At 43.0% G+C, this 20,564-nt stretch overlaps 2 protein-coding genes across 54 annotated transcripts in view; both read left to right on the top strand.

Annotated features, from left to right (window-relative positions):
- Positions 1-30: 30 nt before the first annotated feature.
- On the top strand, positions 31-11,166 carry si:dkey-13n15.2 (protein transport protein Sec24C). Of its 4 annotated transcripts, none has more exons than XM_046385634.1 (21): positions 31-375; positions 861-1,589; positions 1,900-1,964; positions 2,486-2,539; positions 3,027-3,138; positions 3,518-3,645; positions 3,839-3,971; positions 4,440-4,549; positions 4,708-4,820; positions 4,982-5,173; positions 5,437-5,530; positions 5,698-5,796; positions 5,956-6,123; positions 6,434-6,530; positions 6,605-6,753; positions 6,959-7,097; positions 7,489-7,610; positions 7,891-8,070; positions 8,727-8,924; positions 9,316-9,405; positions 10,125-11,166. In XM_046385634.1, exons 2-21 carry the CDS (start codon positions 908-910, stop codon positions 10,260-10,262), a joined length of 3,063 nt encoding a protein of 1,020 aa, XP_046241590.1. In that variant the 5' UTR covers positions 31-375; positions 861-907; the 3' UTR covers positions 10,263-11,166. The 4 variants fall into 4 exon arrangements, 3 of the variants coding, with proteins under 3 accessions (XP_046241590.1, XP_046241591.1, XP_046241592.1); XM_046385635.1 differs by having other exon boundaries at positions 1,900-1,958; positions 10,125-11,165; XM_046385636.1 differs by lacking the exon at positions 10,125-11,166 and adding an exon at positions 9,655-10,118.
- A 2,044-nt stretch (positions 11,167-13,210) lies between these two features.
- camk2b1 (calcium/calmodulin-dependent protein kinase (CaM kinase) II beta 1) overlaps positions 13,211-20,564 on the top strand; it is a 71,130-nt gene continuing 63,776 nt past the window's right edge. For 20 of the 50 annotated variants that reach the window (XM_046385601.1, XM_046385600.1, XM_046385597.1 and 17 more), the window contains exons 1-2: positions 13,212-13,513; positions 19,440-19,534. In XM_046385601.1, coding sequence (XP_046241557.1) covers positions 13,452-13,513; positions 19,440-19,534 — 157 coding nt within the window. In that variant the 5' untranslated portion in view covers positions 13,212-13,451. Of the gene's footprint in view, positions 13,514-19,439; positions 19,535-20,564 lie in introns of all 50 variants that reach the window. The other 30 variants (XM_046385596.1, XM_046385593.1, XM_046385588.1 and 27 more) reach the window with 2 other exon arrangements.

The raw sequence follows: 20,564 nt of genomic DNA, 5'->3' as shown, positions 1-20,564 counted from the left end.
TCTGTATTATTTATTTACTGCCGCAACAGCATATAGCTTTTTAATTCGGTGTTTTTAATGTTATTTATTGTATTTGAGTATTGCGGGTATTTATTTTGAAAGGGAAGCCGGAAAAGCCTTGTTTTGATTTTTGCTAACATGACACCAACACTATAGCAAAGGCCCTGGTTCTTGAATGTAACCGGTTGTGTTGCGGCTTCATATAACGGTTTGTCCTCATGGAGTTACATCTTATTATATCGTAAAGACGACCTGCTAATAAATTTCATCCTAAAGTGTTTCGCCTTCGTCGCAGAGGTGGGGAAGTGAAGATGCTAACATTAACGTTAGTAACTTTGGCGAACAAGTGCCTCCTGTTTCCGCTGATGTCCAAAGGTATCGTCTTTAGTCTTTCACTAACGCTACTTAACATTGTGTCCTTCAGGTGGAGCTTTTTATTTTCCATGTCTGTTTATGTGGAGCCATTAACAGCCAATGACCATGTCGAGACGTTTCCATGATCCATGACACCTCTGTGTCAGTGACTCATGTTGTGAACTTAGCTAATATAACGTTGAACAATTCGACAGAAAGGCTGTTCATCGTTTGAATGTTTGGACGCTGTGCCATCATAATCGTATGCTCATGTAATTTCGTTAGTCTGCAGGTATGATCGACGTTAATAGCTATAATGACAAGGGCGGACGATTTCCAAAATGAGTAATTTCACAACAAAGCTAAATTTAGCTATTTATGCATTGCAGGTAGCCTAAAGCTGTCCGCGGTGACCATAAGATTCCGGCCTGTGTGGAAACAGAGCTGAGACAGTCACATCACGACCGTGATGATCGACTCTTCGTGTTTTTTTGTTGCATTGCTAGGTCCCAGCTCCCAGGAGAAACGCACCTATCAGTGATTGGCATGGAGGATGATGGACGTCCCCACAGCCAATCAAAGCCAGAGACCCTCTCAGCAGTGGGCGGGCCAGAACGGCTGGTCCCCAGCTTCACCTCAAGGGACCCCCTGCAACCCTCTGCACAGCTTTCAGCATCTTAGCCTGGGCTCGCCCTCCGACCAAAGACCCTGCTATGACCACCTGCAGGCGTCCAACCAGGGCTACTATAGCGACACCAACTCCCTTTCCTCTGGAAACAACACTCATCACAGCTCACTGTATGCTCACAATACTAATCAGAGGGGTCAGCGAATCATTCCTGCTGCTCATGTTTCATCTGTGGTTCCAGTTGCAAGCCAAGGAAAAAATATACCTCCATGTTCTCTCCCTCTTCTGAATGAAGGGACACAGCCTTGCAAGACACATCAAATGCCATTTTACTCCCCTTGCAGCCCTTACCAAGCACTATCTTCCCCTTTCCAACCCCCATACGCACACCACACTCCACAGAATGGCCCTCAGTCACCACATCAAGAACAGCTGCCCCACACTCCGCCATTTGGACAATGTGTAAGCCAGAGTCCACAGTGCACACCTCGAGCTGCATTTGAGAGAGCAAATGTGGAGTCCTCTGTTGGATACACCCATAGTCATGCCTCACCTACCTCACCTATCCAACAGCAGCCTCAGTGGACACTTCCACCACACTCTGGAGGTTAGTTCATATGTACTATATAATTATGATGGAATTATATGATGGATTAAGGATTAATTTAAAGATGAGCTAGCCCACATTGTACAGCATGACACTGTAGGAGAAAAACACATCGATTAAACAGTCCGGTAGAGCATCACAGATTAGCCCTTTCATCCAGGGTGTAAATCACCACTGTACTCATCAAAGTACATCTTTTATTCTTTCAGAGTTGCAGTGAACAAAACCCTCAGAATTCATAACATAATACTCTAGTCTGTATCTCTCTTTTCAAATCATCTTTCATTGTCTAACTTCTCTGTTTTCTCAGGAACCATAAATGAGTTTGTTCCCAAATCGACTGCACTAGACAGGAGGACCGCTCCACAGGTGCGGGTAATACAATAACAGCATTAAAACTCTTCAAAGTAGAGATAATTACTACCATAAACTATTATCTCCCTGATCGATGTACCTGCAGATTATCTACTCAAAATCAATCTATCTTTTGCCTCAGAATGTGACAGTATAGAAGTTCGAAGTTGACATCTTCAGAGGTGTTTTGTTCAACCAGCAGCCCAAAACCCAAAGATATTCAGTTTGCACTGCTGTAAGTCAGAAAAACCTGCAGACCCCCATATTGAAGAAGCTAGAAGCAGAGAATGATTGTTGTTTTTGCCTGAAATAAATTTTTGATTTTGAGGTAATTTTCCTTTAAGCCTCAGCACTAAAAAGTTTATGGAACAAAAAAACATAAGGGACATTTTGTTTTTTCTGCTGTCTAGAACAAAGACATGTCTTTTATTGAATAAGCAGTCAAGAAAAACAAAATTTCACCAAAAAGGTGTTTGTGTTAAAAAAAAAAAAAAAAAGAAGTCAAACTTTGAGAGTGAGTCATTAAAGTTTTCTCTGTGCAGTCCCCTAACTCTGAGTCTCGTTATGGCCTGGACCCAGAGCTCCTGCCCAGTGCTGTAAGTGCTTTCTTTCTCTCTTACGACATGTTTTCTTTAGTGACTTCTGCAGTTCCTCTAACAATCAAAGATTATTTACAGTCCAGCATGTGGCAGCCATTTACCTTTTAAGTTTGGTTCAGCAGTTTGGAAGAAAGATAGTGGATTGTTGAGTCTCATTCCAAAGTGACTACTTTGGGTTGCTTGTGCATCTTTAAGAAAACTAGCAAAAAGGCTTGAGTAAAGTATGGCTAGAAAAGGGTCCAGTACTTAAATAGAAGTACAGCAAAACTACTTAAGTACTGTGATGATCAAACGGGCTACATTCCTTGACTCTGTCAACATAATTTATGCTTACTGGTGATTTCATGCATGTTTATACATAGGCTATAACTGTTGTGTGAGTGAAGGTATTTCATGATAGACCCTGCCTCTATTTAAATATGGCGAAATGTTACCCTACTGTTGCTAGTGAGGTCACCCCTGCCTCTTTCTACATCTGTAACAGGTGAAGGTGATCGCAGAGGACAGGGCAGAGTGGGGGGACAAGGTCTTCGTCTCAGAGCCTTTGTCCCGTCTTCCTCCTCTGGCAACTACTTCCTGTCTTGTAGAGGACAGGGGTAAGCACACACAACACTGTTTTCATCTGTGTCACAGCGATGTGCTCCATGTATATGTCCTTTATCAAGTACTGTGGGTCCATTTGAAGCAAATTCAAGCTACTTTTATTTCTTGAGGAAGGAGTTACCATATGACAGCTGTTTGCACTGAAATTGTTCAATTAGTGTTTCACACTGTAATTATATAATGTAATATAAATTATATTGTTTGCAAGATGTAAATCAATTCCAATTCTTTCCTGATATTAATACAGAATTGCCAACTTTTCAATTCATTTCTGAATTACAAATCTGATTTGTTTTGATGTGATGCTGGTGTGTCCCTGCTCTTTAAGGCAACCTTTATGTCATTCCTAACCTTGTCTCTGTTGCACCTTAGGTAATGCAAGCCCTTTCGCCATCCGCTCCACCTCGTACTGTGTGCCCTGTGAAGGTCAGACTGCCCTGCTCAGCCGTCTCCCGCTGGGAGCTCTGGTCTCCCCTCTAGCAAAACAAAATGCTGTAGAGGTCAGTTTTTACTTAGTCTATATTCTGTGGGGAAATGTAAGAGCAAAAACAAATCAGGGACGCACAAGTTGAGAAATATCTGGGGAGATGTTTACTTGGGAGTGACACCATTTTGTAACGCTACAAATAAACCCATGTGCTGTTCAGAGTAAAGGTTTCTGTGCAGATTTGAATGTGTGTTTGTGTGTTGAAGTCACTGCCAGTGTGCAAAGAGCCAGACTGTGTAATGGGATGTGGTTGGTGCGGCGCCTCCATGTGCCCAGCGATGGGCTGGCAGGACTGTGGTCAGAGGTTTTACTGCCCCTTCTGTGGTAAACTCAGTGAAGGTAAGAGTTGTTCTGTCTTTTTTTTTTTTTACAGTACATTTCAGTTGAAAAGCCTCAATTTTTATTTTTTGCGCCCTTATTTTCCCTCGTATTAATTTCCTTTGGAGAGATTGACTGGTGGAGGCTGTAGAGTTTGTAATGCGTCCAGTCGACACTGATTAATTGGCAAAAGGTATCAGTCGATTTTCCTCTGACTGTATGGATCTTCTGTACTGAGGGGCTGAAGATGTCTGTGAAGCATCTTCCTTTTAGAATTTTTTTGCAACAAGATCCATATTTGGAAAATTGAAGTCCACCACAAGCTCACTGGTTTTGATGATACTGAGCTTCATGTGATTGGCGCTGCACTGTGTGAAGCTGTCACTACATATGTTATATGAGCCTGTGCAGACGTGGATGTAAACTACAGTGTGACAGGTATACAACCACTAGGCAGAAATTCAAGTTCCCTCCTCTCCTGTGTCTCAGTGCCGTGGCAACACTACCAGCCCACCAAAGGGGTGGAGGGCGTTCGGGTGGATAAAGACAAGAGACCTGAACTCAGTATGGGGTCATATGAGATACTCAATACTCAGAAGGTTAGTTTCATCTTCTACAGTTGTCAGATTTGTTTGCATGTTAGTTGTCATTATCTGCTCCTGAATATGGGCTGAGGAATAACAGTGGAAAAAGTGAAAGCTCTGAAAATAATTCCCTGTGTGTGTGTGTGTGTGTAAACTTTTGCGTTTAATCACAGGGTGAACCTGCTGCACTGCTTCTAGCCATAGATGTGTCTGCCTCAGCGCTGGGAGGAGGACATTTGGAGTTTACAACACAACAAATACTCACTCTGCTCACCTCGCTTAAGAGGTAAAACACACTCACATCTAACTATATATGTACACACACACACACACACACACAAATACACACTCTTTCACTGTCTGCTCTGTAGTATAACTGTGAAGGCCCAGTGGTCCGTGACGTAGTTTCCTGTCAGCAGTCTTTAAGGTTTCATCTTATTCGCGCAGGGAGGATGATGATGCCTTGCCAGACGTCCGAATCGGTTTGATGACGTATGACAGCAGAATCCACCTGTACGACCTCAGCCCTGCCCTGTCCCGCCCACACATGCTGGTCATCACAGAGACAGAAGACCTGCAGCTTCCCGTGAGGGAGGGTCTTCTGACGTCCCTGAAAGACTGCGTAGACGGTATTGACAGGTAACAGACGGGTTGACTGAGTGTGCATGCTGAACTGAACATGTGTGTGAACATGTGCACATGGTTCTGCTCGTATGGGTAGCATTTTTGATTTATGTTCATGATCAAGCTTTACAAAGACTTCAGCTCGTCACTTTCTTCCTGCTAATAAAAATGACAAAGTGACATTTTTTTTTCTGCTACTTTGTTAAAATAAAATGAATCACTTTGGTGTGCTTGGGTGTAAAGTGATCATTATGTGCCTGTTGTCTGTGTGTGTGCAGTGTGTTGCAGCTTATTCCTCATTTTAGTCCGGAGAGTGATGACTCTAGAGTTCCCGTGGAGCTGCCTGTCAAAGCAGGCCTGGCCATACTGCAGGTCAGTCATCTCTGCTGACTTCCAAAGTGTATCATAAGTTTCTTCTGTATTTTTTGCAGCTGCACAAGGAGGGATAAGAATGTTTATTCTTTTGCCAGTAACCAGCGATAGAGTTGATGTAACTGTAGCCCATTAACTACATCCTTTCTCTTTTTTCTTGTTCCTAGGCCCAAAACTGTCCTGGCAAGCTGCTGATCTTCCATTCTGCCCCTCTGATAGAGACAGGATGCACAAACTCAGGGTTCTTTGGCTCCAGTAAACCCAAAGTATGCAACACACACACACACACACACACACACACACACACACACAGTTGACAAGTAAACCGTTACACACGGGTGCTGCTCTGTAGCTGGCTTTCTTCTACAGGTGGGTTTCACGGTTGTATGGTTGCATTAATTCCCATCCGTTTGCTTTTTCCCCAGTCCATCTTTCAGCCATCAGAGCTAGCCGTCTCGTTGGCCAAGGAGTGTGTCAGCCAGGGCTGCGGCGTTCACCTGTTTGTCCTCTCCCAGCAAGACATGGGCGGGGCTTGGCCGGGACACACTCCATATCTGACAGGCGGAGCTCTGCACACCTACAGCCACCTGCAGGTGTTATCAACAGTCTGCTGGATTTAAAGCTACAGTCACTTAGCTTAGCACAGAGTTAAAAAGCTTCTCAAAGGCAAAGAAACTGCCTTTTACTTGATAAAAGGCAGTTTATCAAATTGTTGGTGATTAATTTTGTGTTTGATTTATGTTGTCTGACTGCACGTTGAAGCAGCTGATAGAGGACCTTGGAAAAAGTGCTTGTAGCTGTATTTTAGTGAAACTTTTATGATGTTTTTCTGTAACATGCTACTTACACAAATAGATGGGCAGCTCCTTTGTAAACTGGTATTTTTAAAAATGTCCGTTACAGGGAGATTTGGACAGAGAGCGTTTCAGCACTGACCTAAAAAGAACTGTAGAGACGGACACAGGCTACAAGGCTGAGCTCAGGATTTTTGTCAGCAAAGGTGAGAGATTGTGTGTGTGTGTGTGTGTCCTTTAAAAACACATACAACTCCACTATATCTACCTGTCTTGTCAGATTTGCGTGTGTCCGGCAGTTATGGACTTTTCATTCCTGGGCCTGACCCCAGCCAGATCACCATGGCAACCCTTGATCAGTTTACAACACTGGCTGTGGAGCTCACACACACCAGAGCTCTGGATGAGACGAGAGGCGTCGCCATACAGGTAGGTTTCATGTCAAATGGGTGACAGTTTTTTTGTTTACCTTTTAATCAGTCCTTAGTAAAATAGTTACTCAGTGTGGACTGAATTCTGTTGATTTAAAAGATGCTCTATGACACACTAAAGTTGCAGTTTTCCTGCAGAGGACCCATTCCCACAAAACTCTTTTTTTAAACCCTATTCTCCCCTCCCCCCTCCTGTCTGTCAGGCTGTGTTGTCTTACAGCAGCCAGACAGGAGACAGGAAGACCAGGGTCCACACTTTGACCCTGCGATGCTCACATCACCTGCAGGACACTTTCCGGCAGTACCAGGCCCAAACCCTACTCACCTTCTACTGCAAAAAAAGTGAGGATCTTGTACTGTGGTTCACTGCATTGTTTGAGTTTTAAACTGTAAAGAAAACACAGTGCTCATTAACATCAGTGCCAGGTCACTTGTGAATGGTTTATTAATAAACATTGATGAACCAATATTGACATATTGGAAAAATATTCTACTCTGTAATCTCTGTAATATCAGAAATTATTTTCTCATACAGACCAGTACAGTAAAATAAACTCGGATAATATGATATTAAACATCAGTTTGTAAATGTCAAATTAAAATTGATGTTAATGTTGAATTATTATGCAATGTGTAAGCAAATGAGAGCAGTGATCAACATGATTTATAGAGTCCCTCATAGCTGAGATGTTAAATTTGCTTCTTTTAATTAAGACCACAGTATTCTGTCCAGTTTACTGTGCAGTGTTGGAGCGCCCTCTACAGGAGCTGAGGGAGGAACTGCAGACGGAGGTAACCGAATCGCTGGCGTCCTACCGCAAACACTGCTGCTCTGCTTCAGTGTCTGCTGGACAGGTGAGGTTTGGAAACATAAAATACTCTTCACGATTATAAATGCTAATAAATACTGTTTCACTTATTATTCAGTAAAGTGTGAATGACTCATTTTAGTCTTTACTTCTAGTCTGTGCAAGTCTATATCTTATTTTTTTTTACTTCATGAACCAAATCTACCAAATCTATCATCTTTCTGTTGTTATGTCCTTATCTTCATTTATCGTACAAAACCCGTACTGTAGCATAAGTTCATTTAAATCTTTTTGACCATGTGTACTGTACTCCATGTGTCCTGTAGCTGGTCCTCCCTCAGTACCTGCGAGCACTTCCTGTTTACATCAACAGTCTGAGGAAGAGTGAGGTGCTGCTGCCGGGCCTGAGGAGCTCCGTCCACCAGCGGCTGCATCAGCGTTGCCAGGTGCTCAGCATGGACACCTGCAGTACCTGCACACACTTCTACCCTCTGCTGCTGCCTCTGGTCAGTACCATCTGCTCAGGGGAGTTTGTCTTAATCACATTTATTCTCCAGAATATGCCTGAAGGCTGAATTTCTGCACCACAGAGCAACAGGACAGAATGCAGAAGAGTAACCAAAAGAGGATATGTCTCATGTCGTACCACACGAGGTGGTAAAATGAGCTTAAAATAATTCAGTAGTCCAAGTCAACAAGTGGTTGTGGTTATATTATTAGTTGAATAGTTCACAGTCAATCTATATTGTGGCATTTTGTGTGTATGTCCTGTAGCATGTGCACAGAACATGGCTGATTGAAAAAAAAAAGAAACAGTCTACATTTGCATTGGCAGAAAGAGAACAGAAAAAGTAAATGTAAGGACAATAGATGATTTACTGTTTTTATAGAACAAAGCACCGGTCTTACAGCAGGTTTCAGTGGCAGACAGGCAGCACGGGCCACGCTGCTGATGTTAGAGCAGTTATTTTTATTAGTGTTAGCCTGGGACCTCTGTTTTCCACTGACCAGCCTTTGGGTGGAGAGTGATTTCTTTGCCATAAAGGGATGACTGTACTATCACTGACAAATCAGTCTTTACTTTACCTTTGGTTTTTGCTTTTGTAGCTTTGTAGTGTATCCTGTGTACTGAAGTGTATTTCCACTCGTTTGCCCCTCGCAGCTGCTGTCAGTCGACGGCTGCAGCTCTCCACACGCAGACGAGACGCTGCGCTGCTGTGCCGCCAGCCTGGAGCCCAGAGGTCTCTATTTGGTTCATGCGCCCCTCACCCTGCTGCTCTGGGTAGGCACCCAAGTCCCAGCCGGCACCCTGGTCGAGCTCTTCAACACCGGCTGCTTCTCCTCCCTGCCCTCTGGAGAGGTAAGAGACTAGATGGGTGCAAGTGAACACATGCAGGAGCACAGCATCTGTTTTAGTCCACTTACAGTGTAAATATCCTCCAAATACATTTTTATAAGCATTTTAATCCACGGAAAATGATGTCCCTCAGTATTAAAAAAACTGATGCAAGTCACTAGTGGCAAGAATGAAAAGTATGAAGTAACATTAAGAGGAAGGTACTGAGGAGAGGAAGGCAGGGAGTTGGGAACGGGTTGGCAGGTGATGAATTAAAAGAACTAGTTGGATATGAGCCGTGATGCTTCTCACTACTGAGTTGAGCCAACACAGAATGAACCCACGGGGCTCTTATCTCAATCTGTTTACTATCCACTGCTGATATTTTTGTGTTTATGTGCATGTGTTCCTTCAGACCAAACTGCCAGTTCTTGAAAACCCTCTGTCCATCCGTGTTCGAGCCCTCATCACCACGTTGAACACACGCGCACCTTGTGCCCGCAAGGTGAGCTGCTGCCTGTCCTGCTGCCTGTCCTGCTGCCTGTCCTGCTGCCTGTCCTGCTGTGGCCTCCTAACGCTCCTTAAACCGCACTGTTTCTGTTTCAATATGTGAAGTCTATTAACATCTCTGATGCCAGCCTGGCTTTTCTACTTGTGCTGCGTTCACGTCATGTGAGATTTATTGTAAATTTGAGCTGCCACGCAGGCAAGAAAACCCACTAATGCTCTCATATTCTCTGCTTGGTGTCAAAAGATGCTGTCCACTGCACAGCTGGAGACAAAGGGGACACTACAGCAGTCTGCAAGGGATGAGAGAGTTACAGCAGATTATCAGCCTGTAATTACTTAGTGCTGGCTATGCTAAATAATTTCCTCAGATGGTCTCTGATATTTTTGGGATGAAGTTATAGTACTTTACAGTTCTTTTCTCTTGTTTTGATAAGACACATTTAATCTAACAGATGTTTTGTAGGTAATTCAGAGAAGCCTGTGAAAAAATCCTAATAATTAAATGAAGGGAAACAACATGCATTGACCCTGAAAAGTGAATCGTTCTGCTGGGGGCCCGATGTCAGGAGACATGCTGGTGCAGATTCAGTGAATGATTCTCACAAGCAGGGCTTGGTTTTAGATCCAAGTCATATCAGGATAAAGTCATTACAGTCGGGGTCGACTGATGACGTCAGAGGAACTGATGAGACTGTTTCTGTTCTTCTGTCTCAGCTGTGGGTGGTGAAGCAGGGCGATGCCTGCGAAGAGGCCCTGCAGCGCCACCTGGTGGAGGACAAAAGCCCCAATGGAGGAGCATCCTATGCTGACTTCCTCTACCATCTCCATGTCAACTCTGTCCGCCTTCTCTGACTCACACATTCAGACACACACACACACACACACACACACACACACACACACATATCTTCTCACCAGTCTGGATTGATTTACTAAAGACATGTTTGCAACAACAGTATTACCAGACATTATTATGATGTGGAGATGTTTAAAGCCTGTTGTCAGGCAGTGCATGGGGACGTTTTAAGACATCCATATGATATGTGTGACGTCTGCTGTGTTGACTGTGATTTGTACTGTTCTGTGTTTATGTTAATTTATTCCTGTGTCTTCATACTCGTGTGTGTGTGTGTGTGTGTGTGTGTGTTGCCCACAATATGTTTTGGGTGCATCATCTCCTATAAATAAATAAAGGCTTTAATTGAATATTGATTGAAGTTTCTTCTTGCACAGCTCAGGATGAAGATGTGACTCAGGAAGCCGAAGGGCCCCCTGTATAATGAGTCCCAAATGGTTAATCAAGCTAATTACAAAGCGGCGTGAATGGACGGACGAAGGGTTATCTCAGGTGGCCAAACTCTTCAACAACAAGACATATAGCCATGGTGGTGGCTCTTTTAGGTTATATTTGAGCTAAATGCTAATACTTCTTAGTTTATCATGTGAGCAGTGAGCACAAACTACCAGGGATGTGCTCTTCAGATGTTTTTTGGCCTTGATTCTGACTTGATGCCTTTAATGCCCGGTGTGTGCTAGCTAGTGTTTTTTTATCCTCTGTGTAATTAAATATGTATCTGGCAAGCTGAAATTACAGATTAGATGTGAATGAAAGTTTAACGGGTAGAATGTGACTCCTGAAACTGATGTACAGAGATCCAATAGAGAGAAGATGTATCACTCTGTGTCTTGTGACTTGCATTTTACAGTGAGGTTATAGGCTGATGCATCTCTTACTTTAGAGACAATATTTGCAGACAACAGACAACAGAAAAGTGGAAACTGTCTAATTTTGGCTCCAATTCCATTTTCTGTTGAAATAACTTAAACTCTGGTACAAAGTACAAAGTGGGGCAGTCGTGGATCAGCGGTTAGGGTGTCGGACCCGTAACCGGTGGATCGCTGGTTCGATTCCCCGTCCCGGTGTCCATGGCTGAGGTACCCTTGAGCAAGGTACCTAACCCCCACTGCTCCCCGGGCGCTGCACGCGGTCGCCCACTGCCCCGGGTTTGCTGTGTGTGTGTGCACGTCACTTGGGTGGGTTAAATGCAGAGAACAAATTTCGTTGGAGTGAGTTCCCTCCAATGACAGAATATGTCACTTTCACTTTTCACTTTCAAAGTGATAAACACAGTAAACATTTGTGGAGAAATGAGCATAAGTATAATCAGTTTCTGTAGGCCTCAGTAATCACCAAGTGGAATTCACATGATGTGCTCTATCCAGTTCTTGAATGCAGCGCTACAGCTTCACAACACTGTGGAGGCAAAGGCAAACACAGAACATCCTAACTATGCAGGCACAGCGCGAGTCGACCTGCTGTGGTGAATTTTTACTCTCAAATTTGGATGCTGCCCAGCTTGATTCTGGTGGGATCACACGGTCTGAGAGGATGTGGGCTGCTAGAGCACAAGTTAAACTGCAAGCTCTCTTGTGTTTGACAGCTTACCTTAAAGCACAGAGAAACAAGTTTCAGTTCTTACAGCACTCGTATGAAGAAGGGAAATTATGTTTTGTTTTGTTTTGTACAGAGTTTGGTTATTGGCTTGTCAGCAGTGTCACAGGTTGGTGGGCTTCTGTTAAGAAAACAGAATTTGGACATGTGAATTCAGTATTTTTTACAGTTTTGATACAGCTCTGAGTGCAGTTTTTTGCAGTGCACATGCAATTGCATATTCATTGTGCAATATAAACCAAATGCATTGTAACTAATAATAACTGCACTCGGCCTGTTTATATAATGTTGCCATGTCTCTGGCATGCTGAACGTTCATAGTGATATTTTACTGTATTATCTACGTGGCTATCTCCATAGCCTAACACGTCTAGTCTGCTGATGTGATGTCTGAGTTATCTATCTTATTTCAGGGTCAGTATAAATCTTGGTGTAATGTATTATGGATTAAACCGTGAACCCAGTTTGAATAGCAGATAAATACATGCACGCACAACACACATGGCGACACGTTTTGCAGGCACAAGCACTCTCATATTTGCCCCTATTTGGAAATACGCACAGTGTACGCGGGAGGTGTGTGCTATTACGTTGCCGCGTCTTGCCGTTGTGCACTTGGTCCACCAGAGGGCGGCAGAGAGCCACTCCTGCACCTTCTCTTCGCAGTCAAGTTGCAACCAAATCAAGCGGATTTTGTCAAGTCAGTCAGAATTAACTACACAAGACCGGAAAAGTGTCTATTGTTGCCTTCAAAACACAGTAAAAAGGCTTAACCTTATACTTTCAATCAGAAAAGGAGGGTATAGAATATCAATGGCTCAGGTCAGCAAGTTATTAACTTAAATTTTATGTAACAAAACTACAAACGTATGTATACAAACTTAAGAGCATGCTAACAGCTGGTTAACAGGCCTGCTGGGCTACTCCCAGCACCAATAAGCTGGGTAAGAGATACTGACGTTTAATGCTGTCTAACTATAGCAGTTTGCCATGTCTCCTCAATGAATTAACTGAATGCAGTACTGGTGTTCATTGAAATGGCATATGAGTTTTACAATAAGCAGCTAACCAGCTAAATGGAAGCATTTTGTAGTTTTATCTCCCTGAACCCCTCAAGTCCCAACCTATTTGTTGATTCTGCACGCACACGAAACAAATATTTTCTAAACTTTATTCTTTGGGCTTCAGGGGGACCATTTGAATTGTTTTGTGCATTTACAGAAACGACATGCATTACCAAAGTCATAATAGTAAACATTCTGACTTTAAAGCTGCGTTTTACTCTGAAAATCGCTGCAGGAAGTGACTTCGGTTTGGTCAGCTAACTTGACGGCGGGTAGGTTGAGCGCGGTAGCTGTCAGAGAGCGTAGAGAGACGGAGACAGAGAGAGAGAGAACACCCACCCTCTTCGTTTCGCCTGTCCGTATCGCACCGTCCTTCACTCGGCGCCTCCGACAAGGCATTTCACCGCTCCAACGGCCGTGTAGCTGCTGGGCGGACCCGTGTTTCAAACGCAAATCCAGCGCAAAATAACCGCAATTTTTTTTCGGAGCTGTCAAAGTAGAAGAAGCGAGAGACAGAGGAGCGACATGGCCACGACAACCTGTACGCGATTCACAGACGAGTATCAGCTATACGAGGAGCTGGGAAAGTGAGTATCGGTGCTTTAGGTTGCTTGTTGTGGAAGGCTTGTCTGTTTCAAAGTGTAATGTGGCTAAACGGTGGCACGCCAGGTTTCCAGGCAGTACAGAGCAGAGCTGAGCGACCGTGCAGGCCAGCAGCAGCATTGCTGTGTGTGTGTGTGTGTGTGTGTGTGTGTGTGTGTGCGCGCTTTTTGGAGATGACAGCTCTCAAAATACGCTGCTCTCTCTGTCGGTGTCAGTGAATGTCTCTCAAACAGATGCCAGCTCTTGTCAGTATATATATATTTTTTTGTTGCAAATCTTCACCAAAAGTGACCATGAACGCAACAATATCGCCGATATTTGTCGCTGCACGATGCGGATTTGTTTCACATTAAAGCGCAGGGAGACGCGGGGTGTCAGAGATGTCTTGTGGTGCAGCCATTTGAACCTCAGATGAAAAGAAGGCAACTGCGGTTTATAAAAAGTAGCCCGTGTGTTTTCCAAGTACCAGTTGCACGCCTGTCATGGAGACCGAGGATTCGTAGATCTTCAGATGTGGTGTCAGATGAATATAGTGAATGTTCATAATGACTGACACTTTCTGAGTGGTTTGACCAGATATTCTCCTCCTGAAGAATTAATTACCGTCATCTGCAAAGCTGGAAAGCAAAGATCTGCGCAAGTAAAGTGCGTTCCTGTGGTGTTAGAATGAAGTTTTACAGTCAGTTTTGATCTTTTTTTTTTGTTTGTCTTTTGAAAAACCTTATTAGCATTTGACCTATTTTTTTCTTCCTCCAAGTAGATTTCTGAATTAATGCCTTGTCGATGCAGGCCAATGCAACTTGTACAACTTCAAGTAGTTTTCCAGCACTTTTGCTCATTATGTGAAAGTGTGAGGGCTCTCTCTTCCTTAAGAGGCTTCTTTTTCTTTTTCTTTTTTTTTTTTTGCAGCATTGTGGTGGCAGATAACACAAGATAAGACATTGTGCACTGACACCAGGCTAAACAGCTCCCGTCCGTCCCCGTTTGTGAAGCTGTGTTAACTGTACATGCATGGAACACACACGGTTTTATCCTAACTGTGAACTGTATCAGTCATAATTTAAAGGACGCCACAAATATTCTTGCAAAATAGTTTAAAAAAAAGAAAGATATTATAACTGTTAATTTTGGTTAAACTGTAGTATCCTCTATAGTAATACTTTATTCATATGGATCATTGTCAACTAACATCTTCAATTATACCACAAAAACATCTGCTGTAGCGTCACAGGGGATTGAAAATTGTCAGTCTGTGCTTTGAATGTCCTAAAGTCACTCAGTCCTTCATAATAGACTCACCTAAATCACTTCACTTACTAAATACTAAACAGGTTCATTAATGTCACTTAAAGTCATGTTTGAGCTCCCCACGCAACATGTAGGACAATTGTAGTGATATCATGGAAGATAATAATAATAATAATAATAAACATAAAGGGTCATTAAGGTCACGAGCTCATTTCTGAGCACAGTTTAAGTCTCCGTTTTGCAGCTCCATCGTTACTCTTTGCGAGGACGTGGCGGAGGAGCAAGGGGAACAATAGAGAAATCACTCCTCATCAGGGTTACCGTTGCTGCCATAGAGTGTCATGCATCTCGCCGGTGGTGTTTGATTGTCGTGCATATCACTCGTCATTTACTGACAGCTTGATTGGCCTCGTGCCTGCTTGGAGGGCAACCTCAGCGACCGCAGTCGCAAACCACAACGAAAAGCAGCCAAAATAGCTGAAGTACGGCGTGTGTCGTGTTTGTGGCTTTCATGGAATAAAGTTTAGACAGGATGCCATTCTGAGAAATATTGTGAAATATTGATAATAGTGGGATTGTGAACAGCATAGATGAAAATCTTGTAAAATGCAGGGCTTATTGTTTTGAGGCTTGTGTTTCCCCTCAGGGCTGTTGGCGTGTTGTTTTGTTTTTGTTATCATCTGAGGCTTAAGCACCCAGTGGTGAAATGACTCCCGTGGACAACAATGACAGGATATTGAATGCACGATAAAACTTTCTTTTGATTGTTTCTTTTATGTTTGTCCTCATTTTACCTTCTGCTGTGTCTGCTCATGCTAATCACCGCCTTTTCCCGAATGCCTTTCGGATAAGCCGTGTGAGACTGAACGGACCTTTTTTGCTTGACTTCATCTCTCAATAGAAACATATTTAGCACAACTATACACTCATTGACAGTTAATTGCAATTTTAGCATTTCCATCCAAGGACCATAAACCCCTCTTTTGAAAGTGGTTTTAAGGTATTTATTTTAGATCTATTTTTAGGTGTTAACAAACCTTGATGGCAGCTCATGTGGCAAATCATCTCTTCAAAGATAGGTGAAACTCTGTAGCTAGTCCACCAACATTACCGTATTTTAAATTACTAAGTAAAGTCATACTGAAGGATAAAATTCATTGTATCACATCGTGTAACGTCACGCTGACATTAAGCTGAGCTTGTGTTGCAGTATGAAGTTCCACAGAAAGCAGTGTGAAAGCACAGTTTCCCACATCCAGCCGACTACTCCAGCTGGTTATTTATTTGGCTTCAAATGAGGCTTAATGTTCTCACAATTTATCTTGACTGTATTAAATACCACAACAGTTCTGCAGCGTGTGGGCCTGCGGTAGCCACATTAGCAACAGAATGTGCTAACTCCGAGTTTGAAGTCATTATTGACCCGTCCTTGAGCTTCAGTTCTGAAATGGGTTCTGATCTGTGTGCTGCTGGCCCTCATAGAGAAAGCAGTAAGATGGTTAGCACACGCACAAGGGCTTTGCAGTTTGTGTGGGGACGTTTCAGTGAAAAGTTGATCCACTCTCGCTAACTGGGCGCCTCAGTTGATGGGAGTGTATGGATCTTGAGGACAACAACAAGATTATTTAGCATGGTAACGGGGGTATTGCAAAATTCACGTCATGGCAGCACGTGGCACCAGTGACGGTGACAGAACTGGCATGCTGGTGGTGTGCCTCCGGCCACCCCTGACTCAACCGTGTTTGCTTGCGATGGTCATAAGCAACAAACAGGTATCCTCCGTAGCAACAGACGGTGGCTGTGAATTTAGTCAGGCTGTACAGAACACTTTGATACTCTGATTTGAATGCTGCGAAGCTGCTTTTTTGCACTTGTTTTTGCCTCGCAGCCTGAAGCTTGGTCTTTGAAGGAGCTGTCCCTACCGTTATAACAAGTGCTCTAGAACAATTACTTACAAACATGTACTGGCTTTTCATATTTTGGCGAAAATTTCCACAACATAAGGATGGATAGCAGAGATGAACTGAAGATGAAGCTTGTATGGATGTTTGGTTTTTTTACTCCTTTTTTTTGTCATGAAACTGGGTCACCATTTGCATTCGCTCACTTGTTTCATCCCATAATGCTGTTAACCGTGCAGGTTGTGCTTGTATGACTTTAGTATATCCCAAAGCCAGTGAGACTTAACGCTCCGGTCCTGCTCCTTGATTAAAAAGTACATTGTAAAGAATGCAGCTGTTGAAATGTGTAGGACAGGCTGTGTTCAGGTAAATCTTAGCTTCTGTACAATGCACTCCTCTCAGAAGCACGGGCTTTGATGAAGGTCTCTGTGTGAAAGACTAATCTGTATGCACTGCAAATCCTTCATGGACCGCTTTGTTATTCACCCAGTCAAATAAAGCTTGGAGGAAAGAACGGAGGCGCCAGTGGCTCGGCATCTCCAAGATTTGGCTCTCTGTAACTTTGTAATAATAATAATAATAATCCAACATCTGAGGAGAGCTAATTGTTGTGCACTCACTCTCTAATGGTGTCACTTTCTTAGCAGGGTGTGTGACATCTAGGCGTTGCGCATTTGCTTTGGTATTTTTATCCCTTTTATTGGAAGTCATGTTTCCCATACTTAACTACAAACACCACAGTGTGGTGTAGTAACCGTGCTGAAAACACACATGATTTGTATAATCATTGGGATGAGGTATGCTAAAACAACAACATGGTCCTTTGAAAAGACTTCAGTGCGTTTTTTGATAATACACACCTTCCCGATAACCATGCATTTGGGAGAGTTTTCATTTCCAGGAACAGTAATACGATCAGTCACACACTAAAATGGCTCCTCTCAAAAGTCTGTCCTTTTGTCGCACAGCTGCTAAAAAGAAATCTGTAAAAGCAAACGGAGCTCATGAAGAACACTTAACATTTTTTGTTTTTGGATATCCTTCTGTTTTGTCTCAGACATGAAGCTTTTCGGCATATAATTTATCAGTCTTGCTGTCCATAATTCTTGTACATCACACGCACCTTGTGAGACCACAACAACGCAGTTACCTGTTTACAGACCGTTGACTACAGAGTCAGATCTCTCCGTGTCCCCTTTCTGTGCGTCAAACCAGACTTTGAAAAGCAATGAATCGTAGCCCGTTACCTTATTTAACTGCGTATGTGTGATAAATCATATTTAGCCCAGCCGACAGATACTTACCTCATGGAGTGTGCACAGTCCAGGCACAGCTGTGGAGTTTGGTGTCGGTAATATATATGTGTGTGTGTGTATGATGTTGACAGTGCAGTGTAGTGCTTATATACGCAACATTTTTGCCAGGGAGTTTCTTGCATGTGTGTCATGTCTTTGTTATCGAAGAAAAGCACTTTGTAAACTTGTTGAATCTCTTCCACTGCACTAACCAGACAATCCCGAACCTGAGATGGGGCATTTCAGACTCACTTTGGCTGGTTGTTGTCTTTATCATGTGCTCAAAAAAGTTTTAAAATATGTGCCTCTGCAGGGGTTTTTTGTCTCCACAGATATTTCCCCTAACGTTTGGTCATTCAAGTCTCTGGTCAGCTGGTCTCATAACTATCACCTTCGACCCTGACCTTGTTGGTTGGCTAACTGCCTCAGCGTGGAGGCAGACCAGTGGCACCGGTCAACCTTTCACTGTCAGTAAGACCGGAGCAGCAGATCTAACAAGTGTTGGCCAAGGGTGGTGAAACCAGTTCTCTACAGAGTGGGGGATTGTTTTGTGATTATGTCCATAGCCATTTATACAGTTTATACATCTTAGTAAACTGGACACAAATAAAGACAAAAGCACCGAAAATATGCAAAGCCACAGCTTTTGTTTACAGTCAATTCTCCGGGGCAGCCATCTTGGTTTGGCTTTCGAATTGTCACTTCCGACTTCGGAAGTTGGAAAGCAACTCACGAGTACAAATGGAATGCAGCGAAATTCTCATACATTTGTGTTGAGGCTGCTGATATTCAGTATGTTGAAATGTGACCTTTTTCTGGACAAGTATGTCCACATATGTGCTGTTTCCAGCCGCAAGTTAACTTAAGTTTGGTTTGTATTTTACAGAAATGGTCAAAATTAGCTTTGGGAACAAAGTTTAGATGAAGTGGCTGTAAGACATTACATTTCAGTTTTTGTCTCTGATGCTGGTGTTTCTGCATCAGGACAGGCTTTTTAAGATAAAGAGCTTCCTCACTAATGCTGGGTTTGTGTTGAAGAGCGTTTTAACACACTTTAGCCACATGTGTGCATGTAATTTAGAATATGCTGACTGCGTGTTGGGTTCCTCGTGGGAGCCAATCAACCGGACAAATCCTGGCAGTATAGTCTTAACGTAGCGAGTGACATCAGGTCTGTTCTGCGCTGGACCTTGAGAAATGCTACCTGTGCAGAAAGCGTTCTCAGCAAAACCTTAACCACAGTCATTAAGCTGGCCGAGGTCCCTCAGCACCCTCTCTGTCATTCATCAGGAAGTCGCAGGTGTACTGATGATGTCTTTCCACTAAACAATGATGAATAACTCAATTAGAGAAGTGCAGAGATATTATATCAACTGGACTTCAAATATCAACCGCTTTGATTTTGGTCTGCAGAGTTGTCCACCCAAACTTAGCAAATGTTTTGTTTTTTTTTCTGTGTTTTACAGGGGAGCCTTTTCAGTGGTGCGCAGATGCGTTAAGCTGTGTACAGGACAGGAGTATGCAGCCAAAATAATCAACACCAAAAAGTTATCTGCACGAGGTAAGCGCATCCATATTTCAGGATTTTTGTTAATTCCGTAACAGCGCGGAATATACTGAAGCTGAGATCCTGTGTGCACTGTACCTTGTGGCTTGTTTCTCAAACAGCAAAAGTATGGCTGTATTTCACTGTTATTTCCCTTAGTTTCTTGTATGGGTGCACAATGTGTAAGCATGAAAAAAGAGTGACTCATTTGCTCATAGTTTCTCTGTCCCAGCGGCCACCTCCCCACCTACAGTGTAGACAGTTATATAAGTGATATCTAACAGCAGTTACCCTCTCAGATGGTGTTGCGTAGGACAGCATTTTATCACACTGGTATGAGAAAAGGACAACGGAAAAGCTTGTGATAGAAAAGTAAAAACACTGCTAGTATTGTACTGCGATGGCCTCCGGTGATGGCTTTACGGTGCGCTTTGCAGAGCACCAGGTTCGTGTTTTACACATTTTTGAGTTATAATAATCATTGAGATTAATGTGCTTGAAGTCACTGGTTTCAACTGTGTGTCATGCACTCAGGGTTCCTGTTTAAAAGGGCCCTCAGGTTAGCTAAAGGAGACACGTGGGTGGCGCATGGCTAAGTTTCTGGTCTAACAAAGGTAGCACACTTTGAGTTATGTTTTATGAACCAATATCAGGTACTGTAGTACTGCTCTGAGTTTCACTCGAGAGTGTCATCGTTATCACAGAAGAGCTGCAGATGAAAATTAGCCTTTTGGCTTAATTTGTCTCATTTACATCAGATTCACATTAATTCATGCATGTTGTCCCTGATAAATAAACAGTGTTTCCCCAAACAATATTTATTGCACAGTGTAAATGTGAGAATTTAGCTGCTGATAATGAGATATGTTTAGGACTTTTGATTGGAGAAACAAAGCAGTTTAAACATTGGAATCTGGTGATTGGCATTTCTTTTTCTTTCTGTTACTGTCCAGGTCATACATAAACTGGGACTGTCCCCTGGAAATTGAGTCGACTTGCATGTTGTCAAACCATTCATTGCACTCTCTTTTTCGATGTGTGATTG

The sequence above is a fragment of the Scatophagus argus genome, chromosome 4 (assembly GCF_020382885.2).
Source record: "Scatophagus argus isolate fScaArg1 chromosome 4, fScaArg1.pri, whole genome shotgun sequence".
Taxonomy (NCBI): domain Eukaryota; kingdom Metazoa; phylum Chordata; class Actinopteri; family Scatophagidae; genus Scatophagus; species Scatophagus argus.
This window is presented reverse-complemented; position numbering and strand designations above follow the sequence as displayed.